This window comes from Egretta garzetta, unplaced genomic scaffold (assembly GCF_000687185.1).
Source record: "Egretta garzetta isolate BGI_Z169 unplaced genomic scaffold, ASM68718v1 scaffold319, whole genome shotgun sequence".
In the NCBI taxonomy this organism is placed as follows: domain Eukaryota; kingdom Metazoa; phylum Chordata; class Aves; order Pelecaniformes; family Ardeidae; genus Egretta; species Egretta garzetta.
In genome coordinates, this window is record NW_009260769.1 from 487,035 (window position 1) to 507,942 (window position 20,908).

Genomic DNA, 20,908 nt, shown 5'->3' on the forward strand with positions numbered 1-20,908 from the left:
CACGAGTAGCTCAATCACGCTAGTTCATGTGACAAATTCAGAAGGATCATGCTTATGATGAGAAAATCAAATCTTTTTGAAGTAAACTGTTCCTGCTCTGACAGCTGCTCTCTCCGCTCCTGCGGGGCAGTTGGGGTTGCTGGTGAGCAATGCCTTCTTCCCTCCTTTGCTCGCAGGCCTGCGGTGGTGGACAAGAAAGGAGACCTGGCTACGCTCAACGAGGTAGGCTATCAGCTCCGCATCTAACCAAGCCATACGCCGGACAGAGGGCTTCCCTGGTGCTTCCTGCTGCACTTTACCCGCACTCCGTTGGAAGGAAAAAGGAATGGGACTATTTATTAACTTGTGAGCTCTTATAATAAAAGTTTTACCTAGAAAATAGTAGGGGGGATTTTTTTTTTTTGTGGCAGTATTTATTTTCTTTCAATTACAGAAAAGGCATCAGTGAAGAGAACCTAAAATTATGCTTATCAGGATTTAAGATTTTTTTTTTTTTTTCCCCCTCCATCATGTAGCAGGTGACTCCAGTGGTGTGAGAGTTTCTTCAATTTCCCTGTACAAGTATTAATTGAATTTGGACATTGTGCTGGGTAGTAGCATTAGGATAACTAAGAAATCATATTCTTAGTGTTAAGATGTGCTGGGGTGCAGTGCAGTTTAAAAAAAAAAAATAATCACATTCAGTATTAGTATTTAATTCAGCAATAAAAACGAGCAGTGCAGAAGTGGCATGAGTTTTTAAAGTATCAATATTACCTCACTAAACTTAACAGATATGCAAACCTGTCAATATTATTGTTTTGTAACTAATTTGTACTGATTCCCAGCATTTCTGGTAGTATTAAAACAGCACTGGATGTTTTACTGCCACCTGTATTATTATTTTGTGCATGTTGCTGAAAGATGTTAAGTAATAGTAATATGCAAGCGTGTTCTTAAACACTGAAACTTTATTAGGCAAAATATGAGGTTTTGGTTTTTTAAATGATGATAATTGATGAAAAATGAATTTTTAAACTTTCAGGATTTTTTTATACTTTGTCACAAGCTTTTAGACTTTTGGGACTACACTGCTGAAGCACAAAATGTAGAGATTGCCGTTTTGTAGAGACAAGCATTCACCTACTAGTCAAGTCTGTTTCTCGTATAGGTTCCTGGAACAATGGAAAAAATGTCAGAATTGCTAACCTGAGCCTGTGTGCTTTTTGTTCAACGTTTGTGTGTAGCTTTGAACCTTGTCTTCAAAAGGCTGAGCAGTCTCAGATGGTGATGCCTTGACATGTTACATTAAGATCAGACATCGCAGGCTGAAGTTAACCTTCCGCCATGCTGCTGTAGGGAGTTTTTTCTATATGTGTTGTAGTAACAACAGCTTAGTCAGACCTGAAAAAGGAAGCTTGTATTGGAACAACTCCAGCAATAAATGAAATTGTACGACTGAGCTAGCTGAAAAGCAAGCTTGAGTACTTCCTCCCTGCTCAGTCCTTTTGTTCTGAGACTTAGCTAAGGACCTGTCATGGATGGCAGTGTTCTCAAGTGACGTGGTAAGACCTTCATTAGGGTCTGCCCTTCGCATTAGTGAAGTCCTCTGGAACTGGATCCTCTGGAGCATTCGAGTGCTGCACTCCTGAAAATATTTCATTAGGTGCCTAAACAGAAACTGGATTATTGTACAAGTCCAGCCTCTACCCTTTGTGCTGTGCTTTTATAGATGATACTGCCATGGGCCTTGTGTACCTCCCCTCCTGGGATCTTGATGAAGACAGGACATGGTAACATGGTGACAATAATGCTTCCTCGAATTGAATGATTTAAGCTCCTAGATTGCTTCTGTCAGCTTGCAACTGACCGGATACAGGAGGAGTCGATTGCTTGTACACAGACCTCATTGCTCAAAGTCAATGACTTCCACTTAACCTAGGACAACAAGACAACACCGAGACCTGGCAACCTTCTACAAACAGTAAAAGGCTTTCTACTAATTAGACTTCAGAAGGTGTGCAAAGAAGACTTTTCAAACGTCACACTTCCTTATAAAAGATTACAATATCAGTTACAGGGAAGCCTTTCCATCCCTCTTTCTGCAAACTTTTCTGCTGCTGTGTTCACCATAAGATTTTTTTTGTTTTGTTCAGGAGTGTAATTGAAGAGAGGGAAATTCTCTTTTGGTAGAAATTCTTGTGTAATTTGTCATCAGCTGCAGAGTTTTGGTTTTAAACCATGTGCTGCTCATTGTCTTGTGACCTAAACAATTTTTTTCATGTATCCCTTAGATTTCTCATGGGTAAAGTGATGTGAAAAAACTAACTTTGATCAGCTGTATCCTATAACACAAGGTTATCTGGTATATTGCAAGGTTTTTCTCTATGAAACCATGGTTTACTTCAGCTCAAGTAATAGTGGTTGGTATACAGTTTTTACCATTCTCCAGCACAACTTGAGTTATTTTCTCTTAACCTCTAACTTACACTGAAACTTTTTAATGCTGTAGAGGTGTGTGACAAATTGCTTTTGGTTCTTGTTTTGAAGTTCAGCTGAAATATTCTCTTGAAACTTGTTTATGAGGGCAGTGGTCTTAAGTGTGGCTCTAGTGACTGTTCTTCTAACTTACTGCAAAGTGGTCAAATAGTGTAGCAAACATGCATGACTTTTGGGGGGTTTTTTTTAATCACTTGTATGTTTATGCACAGCATGAAACTTTAATAAAATATCATGGTAGTATTTTTTTTAATGACTTAAAGTTGTTTTTTTTTTGTCCTGTCCAGGCTTCTATCCCAGAAAAGATCTAAGTTGTTTCTAAAAATCAAGACAGAACAAAAGGGGACAAACTAAAGCAGATTTTTTTAAGATTGCTAATACCTACCTCATTTATTATTCTCCAGTGAAGTCACTGAACATGAAGCCCTTTAACCCATTAACAGGTAGCTATAGCGGGGGTTTTTACAAAGGAGGACTGAAACAAATCTCTCAAGCCTGAAAATAGATTGTTGCTGAACAACAAGCACCCCTGAACTAGCAGCACTGATGACTGCATCATATCAAGCAGCTGCTGCTTTTTTCTTTCAGTAGTACCTTGGGCCTTTCCCCATCTTATTGTCATGAAAATGGGGGAAAACACTTGACGTGAGTTCCACCTTTTGTAAAGGAAGGCAAATTATTATAGTCCTTTAATAACAACATCGCTATTGAAGTAGAACAAATATATCTTACTACCTTAATGGTTTCCTGTGGTTACCAGGGAAGTGGAGTATGTTTTTCAGAAGGCCATCTTACCTGCCTTGAAGAATTTGGCCATTTTAAAATGTCACAGCAACACACAGTATCTGAAAACAAGCCACATCTGGAAACCATTCATCAGCAAGTCCAAAGCATTTTCTTTTAAATTAGCATAAAATGTACGATTCAAACCAGCATTGTAAATAGCTAGGTGTTTGGCCTGGCATAAAGTGCTGCTCTGTGTAAGAGAGAATGGAACTGATGTGAAACCTCTGCTTTGGAGCGGATAAGGCTTTAGACAAGCCTGAAAAGCGATGCTTAAGTTAAGGCTTATGCTAAATAGCAGAACATCTCCATTAACCTACCTTCCCCTGTTCAGCAGCCTCTGTTAGGAGCTCACATTTCTCTCTGCAATGGTGAAACCATGCAGTCCTCCAGGCTTGCAACCCTCCTCACCCGTAACACAGGCTACGCAGGTTGCTACAGCTGAACAATGTTTTTAGCTGTAACCAGTATCTACCAGAAATTTGCTGCAGCTGGTTAAATACATTTGCATCTATCAGCTCCAGCTTTGAGAAGGTACAATTTTAAGTAGCTGAATAGAGTCCAGTATTGAATAGGTGCTGCAGCCACCCTTCCAAATGCCAAGCAACTTAAGCTGAATGTTTTGATAGGTAGTCATATTTTTCAGTATAACACTGAAGTACTTTTTAATTCAACTGGTTTTATGATTATTACCACTGTACTTCCTGCATTATTCTCAAAGCACAAAGTAATCATAGCTGTAATTCTGCAGTCAGGAAAAAGGAAACCCAGATGAAAACTCCAAAAATTAGGTTGGAGAAAAACAAGTGTTTCTGGGAGACAAATGCATCTGAATGTGATTTCAGGAATAGGGGGGCAGGTTTTCCAGCACCACACTGAAACACAATTCTCTAAGTGTTACTTTTAAGTCAGTTTTACATACATATCCATATGTAGTTCAACCGAGTTACAAGACTTGTTGCCAGGCCCCCTGGCTCCCAGCAACTTTCTTATTCAGGCAGTCTTTGTTTTTTTGTTTTGTAAATCGTATTTTGCACAGAATGTTTTATCAGTGCATTATGAGCGTAAATATAAAATCTTGATCATTTAATACCTCAGGATCTGTCATTTCAATATACAACTTGACATTTTTAATAACTAAATGAAAAAAACTTCACCCAGTTGCTCAATATATATGAAGCCTTAAGATGTCAAGGACTGATTTTTTTTTCCCCTATAGTAGATCAATTAAGTTTCCTGTAAGTTTTCATGCTCATTAAGATTGGTTTTATTTCAGACACTTCTTTTAAAGAGATCCCAGTGAACACTACCTATATTTAAGCTTTTAGAAGTTAAGAGGAGTAACTTTTTAGAACATAAATATTTGCCTTGCTGCAAAGCTATTGTCTTCCTTTGGAAGTCCAATCTTGCAGCCTCTGCACTGACTATGCTCTAGCTAACTGAGGAAATGCAAATTATTATTATTACTCAGCATTTAGACAGAAGTGTCTACAGAGCAACTTTGTAGTAAAATGTTACTTTCGGCTCATTGTAAAGCGTAGCATGCACACAAACTTACTCCCCTTGAAGAAGCACACAGTTCTCAGAGAATAATCAGTTTTACTGTGATTTACAATAAAAACCATTTTTACAGTATCTCCGTGAAAAATAATGCCATTTTGAGACTGACACAGATGTTTTCCATTATCAAAGAGGAGGCTAATGTAAAATCTTTTCTTTTTTCCTTAAAGACTTCATAGAGCAATTTAAACATTTTAAAAAAAACCAGTCTCTTTAAAAAGTCTATTTTACACAACACTAACAATCCAGCATGCATGCAAACTTACTTAAACCGGACCAGCAGTAACTTGAATTAACCTTTAAAAAAATAACAATCACCAGTGAAGAGATTAGGTGAAGGTAACTTTACCTACACAAAAGTCCTTTGGATATTACCTTTCAATAAGCCTGAACTCTGCGAGCAATGGCAGGTGGTCAGAAGAGTTATTTTCATTGGGAAGACCATTAACAGTCCAAAGATCTTTCTCTGTTAGAAGTGCCAGCCTGCCAAGAAGTTTCAGACCTCCACGAAAAGAATCCTCTGCTCCTGTTTAAAAAAAAAACAACAAGTGGAAATGTTCATCAGCGTGGGCTAAAATCACATGTTCATACGTATGCAGAAGGAAGAAAAACTATGGCAGAAATAACCTGAAGTCATTATTATTGGTGATTTTGCATGGAACAAAGTAGTTCAGAAATTCTTCTTGTTTACTATTACTCTCACCATAGAACTTACAATCAGTAGAGCTCAAAGAACTCAGGAAGTCACTACCTCTCCCTTTTGCAGAGGGATAAACTGAGGTGGAAAGGGAAAGGGATTTATTAATTGTAACTCCCCTGAAAAAGCCTTACGCAATCCAGTCCTATACTCTAGCACAACAGCATTGCTAAACAGGGCTGACACTTGCAAAATTAAGCCTCTTTTGAGAGTTACTGGTTTGCATAACATTTTATTTCTGTATCCTCAAGCACACAGTTCTCCATCAGGCAAGTTGTACAGGAACTCTTGCTCGTAAGGATGAACACCTTCTGGCATTTCCCTTCCTAACTGTTCATCATAAGAAAAGGATCTTCCTCCGTTATTTCCTGCTACCTATTCCTATAATTGCCTAAAAAAAAAAAAAACCAAAAAAAAAAAAAAACCCACCAACAACCCAAAACAACAACCCAAAAAAAGCCAAAAACCCCAGCCAACAAAAAACCCAAACCACTGCAAAAAAAAAAAAAAAAATCCCACACCACACACAAGAAAACACCACATTGCTCATGGAAGAGGGGAAGATGACTCAAGCCTTGCTATTATTATACCTTATTATTACACTATACTTAAAATATTTGTCCTCATTAAAAGAAAAAAAAAACCAAAACAAAACAGAAAACCATCATCAGCAAAGAATAACAAGCTTTTTCCAACTCAAATAAAAAAAATTCCATTGAGAAGGAGATCCTTCCATGATGTGTCAAACTTGTAGACTTCTTGAGCTATCTACTTGAGCGAGGCAAACTATTCAGCAACCCTAGCGATTGCTTTCAGAGCACAGAGATGATTCTGAGCAGGTTGAGTGCTTTCAGGACAAACAGCAGCTGTAACTTCGACAGAAGTATTTTCTGTATGAAAGTGATCAGCAATTTCAGAACTTCCTGGCTGAACCTGGTTCTGGCTTACCAGTAGGCATATTTTAAAGGATTATCCAGCAACTGTTAAACTCCTCAGATAGTTCAACGGCTTCACTTCTTTGCCATCTGCCAGCTTTCCAGTTCTCTAACAACCCAGCAGCTGTTTACTTCTGCTCTGAAGAAAAACCTTTTCACTGCAAAGATGTCTCAGTAGCTCTAGAGCACGCATCCGCCCAGCTCTTGAGCCAAATTTATCATTTGGCATAGCACCTGCATGTCCACAAAGGAGCAGTTGGTTGCTACAGAGAGCTTGGTCTGCGCGCAGTAATTAACATCAGCTTGGAGCACTCTGGAACCAGCAAAATTGAGTCCTGCAGGACTTGGGTAGATACTGAACCCTGCTTTCACAGCAAATCCTGGATACCAAGCCAAATACTTGGCTAAGCATTATGCAGACTAAAGCACAAAAACTTTCAGAAAAACCTCTTTTAAGTGGAAAAAAGTGACCAGTCAGCCTAGAGCACATTTAACACTCACCCGTTCACAATTTGTCAACTTTTAATACAGAGGTCCAGGTCATGAGAAAAATGAAAATCCAGGCTATTAGTTTCCAAGAACTAATGAACAAAAACTACCCCAGTTTAAACTACTTGGAGAATTCAAGTTTGGTCCCATTCTATACTCTGACGTGGGGTGAAGAATCTATTTGAAAAAGAAGTGCAGAAAGAAAAAAGTGCTATAGCTCTTCCAGGGCAATGGTGGTGCAACAAAACATAGAAGCAGGTGAATTAGGATTAAATTTTGCACAGGGATGCACTCTGAAATCACATAGCACCCAGAAGTCATTTAGCTACTTCTCACATCCTAGTTTTTCAGTCAAAGCTTTTACTTCTGTATTGTGAAGCTTTTGTAGTTAATGTTTTACACTAAGATACCATTTACTGTGCATGTTATGACAAATGAGACTTTTGTGCATTGACTCAATGAATTTTAACAATCTAGTCTCAAGGTATGAGAGATGAAGGTGGTATTTTCATTTCACATGCTGAAAACAACGCTAATTTCCAAAAAGCACTTGCAATCTACAGTGGGAGCGGGAGTAGAATCCAGGTTTCTTTGTTCTGAGTTCTGCAGAGCCATTTATCTGACAGCACTGCACTGTGCAGTGACCTTTGATGATGCCATAAACCACAGAACTACGATGATGTGGAAAGCGTGCCGCTCAGATGTATCCACGGCAAGATCACAAATGCAGTAAAGGATAGCATGGTGTTACCTATCAAGAAATACACCCGCAGAGGTACCATGTCTTTCTTGCACCATCTGGTGAGTTTTAGCTGCAACTGCAATCAAGAGAGTGACAACTGGGCATGTGCAAGTGACTGCCCTCAGAGCAAAGGCCACAGAGGTCATTTAACCTGACAGACATTGCATCAAGACTATCTGAAAAGTAACTTTCTAAGAAACAGTTCATTTATCAGTTTTAATGCACATCACAAATTGCCATTCACCCTTTTGTTGATGAGATGACTGGAAATACTGCTTTGTTGTAGGCCAGGCCACAGAGGTCCTGCATGAGTTACTGATGGCATACTTTTCACACGCTATTTTGATTGCTGCTTTTCTGTAGCCTCAGCTCTTGTCTCCATGCCGAGATGGCCGCTACAGGAATGTTCAGTTAGGTGAAAAAGTTTGCCCTGTGTGGCACTACAAGTCCAGCTGTGGTGAGTTGACAAGGCCAGCCATGTTTCTCAGATAACAGCTAACCTTCAAAGCAGCACCACGAGCCTCTAAGGTACTGCATATGGATAAATTATCACTACATTTCCCTTAGAACAGAACACATGTTCCCATTTACCATTTGTGAAAAATAATTAAAAGTTGGTTTCTTTACCTGGCTGGGCAGCAGCATCATCGTTCGCTGCAGAATAGAAAATATAATCCACAGTGACAGCACTTCGGGAGTGACAAGTCGTTACTTCTGGTATCCCAGTTTCAGGAAAGTAATGAGAATAGACTGAAGACAGTTTAAAATGGTGCTGCAATTTTGAAGACAACCTAAACAGGAATCAAAGGAGAGAATTTTATTTTCTTGTCTTTCCTAGAAAGAATAAACAATCAAGAAATATCAAATAGTTCCTAGTTACAAACTGAATTATCTGGATATGCAAACTAGCATTTCTCTCATGCAGTCAATCCCATAGCCTTTTGTGTTAGTGGCCTAAACTTCTGAAGACAAAATGCAGGCAGCTTTTTCAAGTAAAAGGCAGATACCCAAGAGCCTATCAAAACTGGTTTAAATGACACTTTAAATATACATAGCTTTCACCTCCATCTACTCTTTTAAAGATTTCACACGTGTCCTCATTCAGCAATCTCCCCCTGACACGTGGGTAGAAATGCCCATGAGAGCAACAAACTATGAACTCATCTAACCAGGCCCTTCAGCATATAGAGAGATGAGGATTTTTAGGGGGTTTTTTCTTCCCTAAACTAAAGCTATCAAGTGTTTTCACATTAGGCTATGCCTAATCTTCTTTCCTCCACTCAGTCTCCCATTGTGTCTCTCCCCATCACCTGTCACTCTGTTCCTCTTCAGATCAGCCCATCTTGTCTCACTTTGCTTTGAAGATTGAAAAAAACAACTGCAAAACTGCACCTTTCAGCAAAAGAACTCCTCTCTCCCTCCCAGCCATTTACCCTCATCAGCCCTGCAAATCCTCCATCCCTCAGCTGCATCTGCCTCACCTTGCACAGCTGCATGTTTAAACCTGAGCTGCAATGTGTTCTGGTTAAAAACCAAGCAATTAAAAAAAAAAAATCAGCGTGTCACCTGCCTGATTTAGAGAAGACTGACAAACAAGCCGGTTGGTACAATGCAGAAAGGCAGTAATTTCTGCTCTTGTTACATGACATCCTTTTTAAGATGAGGCAAAAAAACCCTGCAAGCAGCGTTCAACATGTGGCACGCTACAGATTTACACAGTAGAACAGGTCTTGTTACCTACTTTTCTCAGACATGCCATTACTTAGATTTTTGAGCACCAAGTGTCTTAATGTAACTACCTGCAGTGATACCAAGAACTCATTTCTGATAAATGGCTGACTTGGAGCCTAACATCACGCACAGAGTTAGGGCTATTTCCTTCTTCTATGCCTTACTTTATATGCCCTTACCAGTTTGGTAAATGCAAATATATTTTTCCTTTCAAAGAGCAGCTACATTTTCCTTCTCAGCAATCTAGTTGTGGCTTCCTCCTTCAGTTTAACAAGCATATGTTTTGATCCAAGTAAGAGTTGTACCACCAAGCCCCTAATACTCCAAGTTTCTGAGACACGAAGAACTTAAAATTCTCCCACAGAACTTGACAAGGAAGATTTTATGATCTCTCCAGTTCCTTTCCCTCCTTCATCCTAATTTCACCTTGTATTATAGGATTTTATTAGCACCCGTAAACCAGTATCTCAAAAACAGTAAAAAAGAGAGAGAAGTGCCAACACTTAAGCAGCTGGACCACACTGGGGTTTTTCTGGGTTTTGTTTTCAGGTTTTGGTTTTTTTTTTTAAAAACACTGTTTCTGCAACTGGACTGAAGTTCACAGCTTTCCTATGATGTCACTACACAGTAAAATGTCCTGTTATGTCAAGAAGTGACAAAAAAGTGTCAAAAGCATTCTTTTAATACGCAGACAGAAAGTACCCTCTGAACAGACCTGACCCCTCGCCTCTGCGTTCTGAAATACCTGCAAATTCCCACAAGAACACACACTCCTGCTCTATTTCCAATTCCAGTCTTTTGCTGTCTAACCAGCCTTTTCACGTTCAGATGGAAGATGACTTTTTGCCAGGTGGGCAGACTGGGTTGGGTGAGCATCTTGTATCTACGTCTGGAATCAGATACAAGTTTGGCCTAAAACCAAAACAAACCCCCAAAACTAGGAATCAGTCAACCTTGGGCTTCCATTTTTTTCCCCCCAGCACATACTTTTCAGATGCTATTACAATCTCCTGAGTGTTGTCCAGTTTTGCTGCTTCCAATTTTTCTCCTGCAAAATAAAAATACATTACATTTACATTTAAAAATAGGATGCTGGCGAGACCAATACTGAAGAGCTACAGGAAAAAAATATCTTTAAGTATGCTTATTTTTTGCAGCAGACAAGATACAGTTTACAAGGCTGGATTAAATTCTTCTGTTCCATTAAGTAAGATCCCCTCCAAAGACTCTTTCAAATTATGTCCCATTCATTTATAATTGTTTTTTCCGCCAAAGAAGAAATGGATGAAAGATGTAACAATACTCAGCAAGGAATCACTTGCTTTTCCCACTTATTCCATAAAGTGCTTGCACTCTAACACATAAACACTGTAGCAGAACGTAGGTTCATGCTACATACGTGTGCTGCATTCTTCCATCTCTCTTTTCCCAGTCACAGCACAACTGGCTTTCATGATGCAAATACAGTAGACTAAATATTACACACCAGCTCCCAAATGGCAATTTCTAACCATTCACCTTCTAAAGATTCAAATTTGCAAATGCTTATGTGAACAAATAATGTTACACTCTAACGAGCCCAACAAGGAAGTTTTGCAAGCACAAGACTCACTGTTTTTCCCCCACTAGAACACATTATGTTTTTCAGTGCTACCTGAACAATATTGTCAAAGGATGACAAAATTCACCACCCTAGAAACTGACCTGCATTTTCTTCTTTTTGCTGCTTTTTTATTTCATATACACAGTTTTGCGAAATACCTAATTTCTTTGGCCAAATTGGAATAGGTAAGATTCTTTGTCCTCTTGGAAACTGTTCTTGTCCGGAGACCTAAGAAAGACAACACGAGCTTTTTTCAGACAGAAATCTGATTTAAAAAAAAAAAAAAAAAAAAAAAAATTGAAACAAGTGGACATTTTTAGTAAAGTTTAAAGTTTTAAGCAAAAGCAAAAAAACCCCAAACATCCCCCTAGAATAAGTCTTTTATAATAGCTTGTCAAATCTCAGTAAAAATAACACCCCTTATGTACACCCCCTTTGTTTACTCTTACCAAGTTTTTTGCAGCTACCCAATTTTTCAAGATAGTTCTTGTGACACTAAGCTGAAAGACTACCAAGACCGCTTTTAGCAACACAACAGGACTGAATATATACATCTCCTTAACAGACACTTACTTTATCTTCATGGTGCTTATTCTGGGAGCAAGTCAAGTCAAAGTGGGGCTGGAAACAACTACCCACTAGCAATAAACACCACTGGGGCTATTTTGTCATGTTCTCTCATCATATGTACTCCAGTTACTTTCTATTAAATAGCATTTGACACATCCAACAGCTACATACAAGAGCTTACAACAAAAAACATCTAACCTGAAGCAGTTTAGGTTCAGCATCTAATTGCATTTTTGCTTTTACAATTACTCTAGCCACTGTAATTCAAAGTTTATCTAAAATAAGAGTCATCTTTCCACAGAGTACACAGTAGGTATTTGATTAAGTAGTTATTTTATCCTACTTAAACACCGGGATGCTTGAACAGAGCGATACAGTCATCCTGTGGATAACTACCTTTCAAGAACAATTAATTTATTTGCAAGTTTTTAATTTCAGAATGCTGGAAGCGAATACAATCTTCTGTAAGGCACAGCTAATATACCCAAGCGCAGCTTAGTAACTCCACAGTAACCTTCTCTTTGCAGACTGCGTAAAGGGCACTAAGATTGGTACTGCAATGGAAATAATCACAAGCCCAGCTATGGCACACTAGCATCACTCAATTAAATATTTCTCTTTAATCAGCATTAACTTTTTTTTTTTTTTTGAGAAGTGAAAAGCATAGCCTACCTTCCCTATAGCAAGTCCTTCATAATTTAACTTCCCTTCCTTTATAAATCTGTACAATGGAGAACCAGGAACAGAATTGAAGTCACCACAGATGATAATTGGACAGTAGGTACCGTCCTTCTGAGGGGCAACACTAGCAATCTCTGCCAGGAGCATTGCAAGTTGGGTCAGTTTGATGTCCCCTCGCCTTGGGTTATACAGCAGATGTGTATTGGCTATACAGATTGCAGCATTAGTTTCACAGTGAAATCTAGGCTGCAAAAGCAACACCAGTCCAACGTTGTCCCTGTCCAAGAGTGGAATATCATGGCGAAAAAATTCCACGGGGTTTGATGAGATCAGGCTAAACTTGGAAGTTTTGAAGCAAATAGCACAGCCATCAGGTTTTCTCCCTGTCCTCATTTTATACTCACAGTGATACCCTGCAAGAAAGGCAATTAAAAACATAAAATACCATTGTATAGAGATTATGTTTTTAAAATATTAGAAAATCTTCACGCTACTTTTCTCATGTGGTAGTCAACACCCGGTCTGAAGTACCAAAGACTTTGTAAAGTTCACATAGAAAAGTGAACACAAGAGACTTTCTGTCCTGTCTAGCTTCAGTTTAGATACTACGGGAAACCTGGTCTAGTACCTTCTGTGATGTGTAAGCATCTACATAGTTTAAGGCATCAGGCATGCTCTTCTCTCCTCACATGGGAAAAAACCCAAACGAAAACAACAAAAAAAACCCCACAAGTGACATAAAAGTGGACTTGCGTATTGAAGTTTTTTCTGGATGTTACCACAATGATTTAGGAATAATACCAGTGAAGCATTCCAATCAAAAGTAATAAGCACTGTAAGTCATAAATCACTGTCTAAAACGATTCGTAGAACAAAGGTCTCAAATATATTTACACAATTACATAATTATCCAGATAGCAACATTTTCAACAGCAAAACTGAGACACTTATCAAATGACAGTATCGGAGTTCAATCAAGTCCATGCAGATTTTAATGAGACCTTACCTATATAAGAAAAAAACAATGATCTTGAAACAGTATCCAGCTTTTGCCATGTTAAAATCCTTCTCTGCCCAGCCCATGTGATATGAATTCAAGAAGTACAGCTCCACGAAGTGGAGTGAGTCGACCTCTGAGCTCACACCAGTGCTGGACCAGGGGATTCCCACTCCTCTCTCCCAGCTCCAGGCCAAGTGCTCCTGCCACATGTTGCGGCACTTACTATTAACTCAGTAAGCCAACAGAAAACTAATCCAAGAAAATAAGATTAGTCTGGATAGCGTTCTGCTGGACTGGTGGATTTCACCAGGGTAGAGGCCTAGTGAGTGCCAAAACTGGCCCAGGAGAAGGGGCAGGACACACATCTGGGAGTAGGGAGGGGAAGAGGAAGAGCTAAGCAAGCTCCACATCCTCATGTATAGCAGCAGGAAGCTCAGTTGCCCACATGAGCGAGGCCTTACAGTGTTGTTTCACATTTCAAATGGACTTAAATCAGTACTGCCACTACTCTACCTTCTTTACATTCAATTCTGGGAGCTAGACTATCACCAGCTAACCAAGAAAGAAAAAAGTATCAGTCCAGTGCTGCTCCTTGAACTGTCTCCTCCCGGTATCAGACAAGCACCAGGAAGAGAGTGGGGTCCTGGGGCTGGAAGGAGGTGTAGGGCACAAAAGGTTTAGACCAGTTTAAAGCACCATGAAATCACACCCCTAGCAGCACGTTCCTTACCATAAATTCACATGGGAGAGTGCTATTTAGGTTGACTGACAGGAGTAGAATAAAAGCTAATGAATAAAAACTGACCAACAATAAAATTTAGTGCTCATATTTGGAAGGTTTCAAGCCAGGAAAAAACATACCCTAGAAAAGCATTCCAACAGGAATACTGGTAGAAAACACTCATGTAGTTTTGAGAGAGCACTTGGATAAATTTATAAAAGGGGGTACACACAACATCATCGTATGTCATGGCACTTGATTCTATAATCTAAGAGAGGGGGTTTTTTGAGGAAAACTACTGGGGCAGGGGAGAGGACAATATATTGGTCATGAGAGTTTCATCATACCCAGGGATTCCAAACTTGACTTGATCTCTGTTCTATAGTGGTCTTCTTGGACTTCTTGTAAACAGAGTACCTAAGATGAAAGTTTACAATTAAAAGGTATTAGTAAGTACATCAAAATATTACCGTATCATATCTCTGTTGGCCAGTCGGTACAGGTAAAATAAAAAAAATAGTCAGAGTCTTTTTGCCTCCATAATCCCATGAAAGGATTCCCTCTCCTATAGAAAATGCTCCTTAAGATTGTGAAGAGGGCCCCAATTCCTCCCACCATTTCTCAGACATTAAATTTAATCAAAATAGCAACCCACTAATATATTCTCAGTGGTTTAGGAGAAGGCTAAATGTTGAGCAGTGGGATGAAGAGGCCAAGGGCATTAACTACAGCGTGAACAACAAGTCTCCATATTATGACAACCTGAAACAGAGATCAACCTCAAAATACTCCATTAAGAGAGAGTTCCAAGCATCTTGGAGCCTTCTCCCTGCACACTGCAGTGACACACAGATTTACAGACACCCTAGGACTCTGACAAAGGGCCGAGTTCCTGAAAGATAATGACTTAGCACTGCCTGCGGAACTGCAGCAACACTCTTCACTTACCCAGCTGACACCAGCTCATTTAAGATCTCAAAGGAGAACCAAATCTTCAACAAATAGTCTGAAGTCTCTGCTTTGCTTCAAGGTTGAAGTTCAAAACAATTGGTTAAAAGTCTATGTCCTTTAGCAGGAACTTCCTCTGCACAAAGGGCTCCTGGACCTACTAGGGTCTGTGAGCAGTGTCTCGTCATGACTCAATGGGTAGAATACAAGGCATCACCTCTCTACCCCAGTGCTGTGTTGTGTGGCTCTGCAGACCTCAGCAAATATCCTGAACTGCAGTGCTGGTTTCTACAGGGGCTGGCTTTGGCTCCAGCCCTTCCATGCTGGAGAACGGTCTGTTACCACTAATAGCACCAGGCAGATCCTCACCAGAGTCCTTCTGCCCAATGGTCCTTCTAGAAAGCCCACTAATGTATCTCACTGTAAAGATACATGCATACAGCATGTATAAATTTACGAGGAAGAGCTTGAAGGGGACTTCTCCAGTTTCCTGGCTATGTACTAAAAAACCTGCATTTTTCAAATGGTACAGAGCAGTTTTTCTATGGCTTCCTCAATACAACTACGTTGATTTTTCAATACTGTTTTCTGATGTGAACAGGTTGGATTCTATCACCAAACTTTTGTTGCCCTAAACAATGACTGAAGCAAAAAGTTTACTGACTTGACTTCCTGATTAAGATTAACAGTAAGTGGTAAGTGTCCTCAGAAACAAACAAAAAAAAACCCCACGATCAACCAAGAACATGGCAAGGTATTTTTTCAGACCCTAATATAAACAGAAGTTATAAACTAGAGTTATGTCTCTGTAAACAACAGCAAGCTTATGTCTCTGTAAACAACAGCAAGCTTGTTCACAAGTCAAATGGTGCAGGGTACCAGATGAAGAAATGAATACCCAAGAGGAATACTTTTGGATCAGTCTCACATGAATGCTAGAACACCTGCATCTTTCTCTCAACCTTGAACATTAATTTCAAGAAAATGGGGATCCACATAGCAGCCTCATCACTCCAGTCCTTGTACAATCAAAAAAGTAAAACGAGTCTGCCTTCCAAATAAAGGATTCAGACATGATTATAAGTTCTCTGTTACATCGTCTAATAAATGGCTCTGAAGGATTAGCAGCCAGATTTTAGAAAGGGACCTTTGAGTTGCTGAGTATAAAGACACTTGGTGTAACTACTACCTAAACAAATATGAAGTCAGTCACACACCTGGAAGTTACAAAATGCCAGTCCTGGAGGTTGCCTTATCTTGATCCTCCTGTGTGCATGAATACTGTTTTTCCTCCACAAAAACCTGGCATGCAAATTATGTGTTGGCAAATAATGACAATCTTGCATGTCCGGCACAATTAAAGAGAGCCTCCAGCTCTGGAGCTTTCTAAACTGTTCAGTCCCAGAAGCTGAGACTATGCTGAACAAAGGTGCGCTATTACTCTTAGCATCTGTCATTAGCTACTATTACAAACATGACGCTAGACTAGGTGGACCTTTGGCCTATGCAAGTGTAGCTGTTCTTATGTTCAATGCCTCATTTACAGCATTCAAGTGTGCTCTAGGCACAGACTGAGAAAGATTTATGCGAAGAAAGAAGGGTTTGGAATTATAAAAATATTGCAGTGTATCAGCAGAACATCAAAGCCATGTCAAAAAGACCATTCCAGGAAGTTATGGACAAAAAAAAAGGCAACTATGAGTGATATGTACTGTGGAGTTTGCTTCTGCTCTAAGTTCAAATCACACAGAATACACTAATTGCATAAGCATAAATCAAAACTACTGTTAAGCATAACATAAGTAAAAGCTCAGTTGGATTCACTAGACAGCCCACCTATCGAAATAAAGAACAGCAAGAATTTGCTAGTCCAGTTTATCAGTTCTTAAGAACTATCCACATGCTCATTTTCTACTCACATCTGCATCCAGCTGTTTGATTTCTTGTAGAATGTTGGGAAATCTGTATGTCCAGATTAACAATCGTTGCCTGCAGTGTTTGTACAGGTGGGAGTTATCTTCTAACAAATTCTGTGAGAGGATATTGTAGGACATGACTGTAAAATCAAATTTTGCCTCACTTTCTGTATTGCTTTGGTCAGTTTCTTTATTTTCAACGATTTTCATTGTTCTACTGTGCTGACAGAAATATTCCCAGCGTCTTTTGACGGTTCCTGTTAAAAGCACACGAAGGAGAAAAAGTTATATAATACACCATATGACTTCTTACTGCTCTTGGAAATCGTTCTACTGACAACTAGTTGTCTTTCAAATTGCTTAAGCAATTCTAAAAGCTCATTTGATTAGCAGTGATTTAGACCCTCTGTTTAAGATTAACTCTATATAAGCACTAGTAAAAACGAAAACAACCCCCAAAACTGTTATATGCCCTGGATTTCAAATTGCTTTGAAATTAGGAAACCAGCATGTTCTAAGGAGATCATTGCAGTCAGACTACACCACCCTGCTCCCTGTAGAAAGGCTGCCAAACTGGTAAGCCAAATCCAGTCTGTTGGCACGGTCTTATGCTACCTCCTGCCACTACCTCCTCAGTCGGGATGGGGTATGTCAGTCTGGGATCCACCCTTTAGAGCAGCCTATGGGCATTTTGCCATATCCACAACTAACAAAGGGTTAGGGATCAAACAAAGGGTTCACCTCTAGCCTGTGTACAGTCTGACAAACTCAGCCATAAGCTGCAACAGGGTCCATTACAGGGGTCCCAAAACACATAATGAACCTGATTTCCCTCAGTGAGGTTGAGAAACTGAAAAATTAGTAAGCCTCAGAATTACCAAGAACTTCTGCAAAGGCTTACTTCACCTTTCTGCCATTCCTAGCTTCGTACTTATTATTAATATCATTATGTGAAAGTTTATAATATATCTGCCCATCATTAAGTGTCCCATTATTTTTCAGATATTTATTTCTCCACTTGGAGAACTCATGAACAAAGATGCCTTTCAGCTATGTCCCAACTCATCTGAGAGCATGCTGAGGTTATCTGTGTGTAGCACAGTTATCTGTGCTATCAACTAGTGGCAGACTCCAGCTATAGCTGCTAGTATCTGCCCTACTTGGATAGTAAATTTTGCTGTGCTTACATGATTCAGGTCTTCAACTAGTATTTGTAATGAATATAGCAAGGCTTTAAATACTGTTTCTATAGTGGGAGAGAAGCCACATTGCTTCTCAGCAGGTATCTTTAATTACTGTCACTTTACAATATGCGAGCAAAAGATAACTACGAAGGACCACAATGCTAACTACTCTCTGAGATAAAAGCATGTCAAAATGTACTTGCTAAGAGAATTGAGAGAGGCCTCAGCAATAAAGGCAGAAAGCAAACTCCCTCCCTTCAGCTCCTGAAGATGGATATGATGTTTCTAAGCCTTATGGATAAACCCCTTTTGGGGTGCTGATGGCATCTGTCGCCCTTTTCAGTCATAATACAACTTCCAGTTTCTTTTGTTAAGGAAGTGATTTATGCAAGAGGGGGCCAATTTTGACTGCACCCCTCTATCTGTTTCACAATAGACAAAACTGTAAATATCCACAATACTCAGTAAAACATTTGGATGCTATGTAGAGAATTACATCCCTAATAAGCCGAAGCAGACACTTCCAGGTTTCACCAAAGTCTGTTACTGAGTTGGGAAGACATCTTTGCACTTCTTCCTGTATTTATCTGGATAAGCGCATTTGCTGTTTGCTCTGCCAGTCATGGTCTGACACAAAACATGCTAACATGCCAGTGGCAGAATACAGTTGTAAAAACAAAACCACACAATCACACTGGAAGCAAACACCATTAAATCTCAGTTCATTGATTCTCAGTTATCTAGGTCACGGATAACATAACCAGCTCAGAAGGAAGTCAGTTCAGGTCCAGCAGGGCTTATGAGCTCAGGTACAATACAAGGAATGAAGCTATACAGCTGCCAGCCCAGCTCTGCCCTACAGCAAGGCAGCTAGATCTTTTTTCTTTTAAAGAGTTCCCAAGTTAACAGATCTGATCTGGCAACAGGTAACAGGGAGAGTTGTCTGAACCAAGCGCAGGACTCCCCAGCTGGGCAATTCCTCACATCATTGATTGTGTTCCATCACCAAGCACAGCGAACCTAGTTCTGGCAGACTGACAGCACAAAATATGAGTTTACAGACTAAACAGCATTACAAAACCCTGACATTTTTTAAGACAGATGTTTTCTTGAGAGAGGTGCCAAGAAAAACAGTAACTCCAAAGGTGCAGGCAATATTGCTTATAACTTGTTAGATGTGTTCAGCGTTACAAATAAACAAGGAAGGCAAGCAAGGAGCATCTTTTACCTTTCTTGCTGCTATGTTTTTCTTCATTCTGTGCTACAGAAAGACACAATGCTTCCCGCTGATGAGAGAAGTTTGTTTCTTCTTCAGGAGTTGAAGTATTATGCTGGTCACTGAGCCTTCTCTTCTTTGTTAATGGTTCTTCTCCCTCAGATTTCATACTGGGGTTAGGTAGGTGAAAGCAAGAACTTTGCATGAAGTTATCAAGCTGCCAATTAGAGTTCTGGAATTGCCTCCAAGGTCCAAAAAATGAAGGGAGTCTCCAGTTTGCTGAGAAGTCAGCTGGAACAGGAAGTGGAAACGAGGCCCAGGGATACTGTCCGGCCCATCTCATACAGCTGGGAACTGGACTGTTCAAGGCAAGTATCTGAGAACCATTCCAGTGGGTGATCCAGTCTCTGCCCAGCCTCTGCACATGACGGGGCAGCATGGGCTGTCTACCAAAGAAAGTGCAAGTTTCATTACTTACACAAAACTACATCTGCCTGGAGAAGACTGCAGGTGCAAGTCATCCTGGTCATGACTTATATAAGATAATCTTTCTCTACAAGTTACACATACAAGATATTCAAACCTTTTTAGATACATACAAGATATTTAAACCTTTATCTACATGACATGCAAAGTGGGACTCAACAAAGCCATCTTGTACCTTTCTTCCCCTTCAGACTTACAAATGCCATTTCATTTCCAAACTCTATCCATCTGAATAACTATTTACAATTTATTTTCTGCCTTGTTGAATTCAACTACCAGATCTTTCAAGTGCTCAGTGGAATGACCTTTACAAAAGGCCATTTTTGCACGCTTCATTAACTTTATCATGCAGCTATTTGAAAGGCACAGAAAACCACTTTCCTTCAAGCAGTCAGAAATTTATTCAAAGAGCCACTGGCTTGGCTCAAACCACAGTGCCACCAAGACAGGGAAACAGAAGGACTAATTCTCACACCACCTCTGGCACCAGCTTGTAAATTTATATTCTCTGTTTTACAGGTGGGGAAACTGCAGCTTAGTGATTAAAGCCATGAAAATAAGGTGTTTTCTTCTCTTTTCCCAGGAAAAATAAATGAACCCCGAGTCTCAGCAAAAATAAATGAACCCTGAGTCTCAGCAAAAATGCAGGAAGGAAGGCTGAATGACATCAGTCTGTCTCAGCTTCCTGGTTGCTTATATCAGGAGGCATATTTTGAGCTTGCAAGCCCAAGACATCAGTGCTTGGTATGCCTGACTAGGGCGAGAGCCTCCCAGCCGCCATTCAGCCCCGCCGAATCAGCCTCAGTACGTACTAACCCTGAGCAGAACCAGCTTGTCCCGCGACAGCAGCCTCCACCACGGCGCACCAGAAGGAGCTCGACAGACACATAAGCAAAACATTACGGTGCAGCCGAGGGGAAGCGGTGCCTCTCCTTTGCAAAGACCTCCTCAAACACCCGTTTTACGGAGAAGCGCTGAGAAAGGCTCCCTTCCGAGAAGCCCAGCCCCAGGCGAGCGCTTCCCCGCGACCACCTACACGCGGCAAAGCAAAACCCCCAAGCCCACGCCGTGTTTTGTTTACCGCGGCCCTCCTCTGGCTAATGGCGGGCATTTAGAACCAGCGACTTGTCAGTCGTCCTCCCCCTTCGCACCCGGCCGGGCTGGGAGC

At 40.2% G+C, this 20,908-nt stretch overlaps 2 protein-coding genes across 7 annotated transcripts in view; one reads left to right on the forward strand and one right to left on the reverse strand.

The window, feature by feature from the left end:
- The window catches only part of VASH2 (vasohibin 2), a 33,425-nt gene extending 30,814 nt beyond the window's left edge, over positions 1–2,611 (forward strand). The window contains exon 7 of the mRNA XM_035901598.1: positions 177–2,611. Within this exon, the coding sequence (XP_035757491.1) occupies positions 177–246 (70 nt within the window). The 3' untranslated portion in view covers positions 247–2,611. The remainder of the gene's footprint in view (positions 1–176) is intronic.
- A 2,268-nt stretch (positions 2,612–4,879) lies between these two features.
- On the reverse strand, positions 4,880–20,870 carry ANGEL2 (angel homolog 2). 6 transcript variants are annotated; one of them, XR_004842931.1, is made up of 10 exons: positions 20,822–20,870; positions 19,267–19,700; positions 16,858–17,111; positions 14,338–14,407; positions 12,261–12,682; positions 11,120–11,246; positions 10,403–10,463; positions 8,312–8,475; positions 7,929–8,079; positions 5,265–5,347 (listed from the first exon to the last, which is right to left on the reverse strand). XR_004842931.1 is itself a non-coding variant. In XM_009646181.2 (9 exons), exons 2-9 carry the CDS (start codon positions 19,691–19,693, stop codon positions 5,193–5,195), a joined length of 1,680 nt encoding a protein of 559 aa, XP_009644476.1. In that variant the 5' UTR covers positions 19,694–19,700; positions 20,822–20,869; the 3' UTR covers positions 4,880–5,192. The 6 variants fall into 6 exon arrangements, 4 of the variants coding, with proteins under 4 accessions (XP_009644476.1, XP_035757487.1, XP_035757488.1 ...); XR_004842932.1 differs by lacking the exon at positions 5,265–5,347 and adding an exon at positions 6,037–7,119; XM_009646181.2 differs by lacking the exon at positions 7,929–8,079 and having other exon boundaries at positions 4,880–5,347; positions 20,822–20,869.
- Between the last annotated feature and the right edge of the window lie 38 nt (positions 20,871–20,908).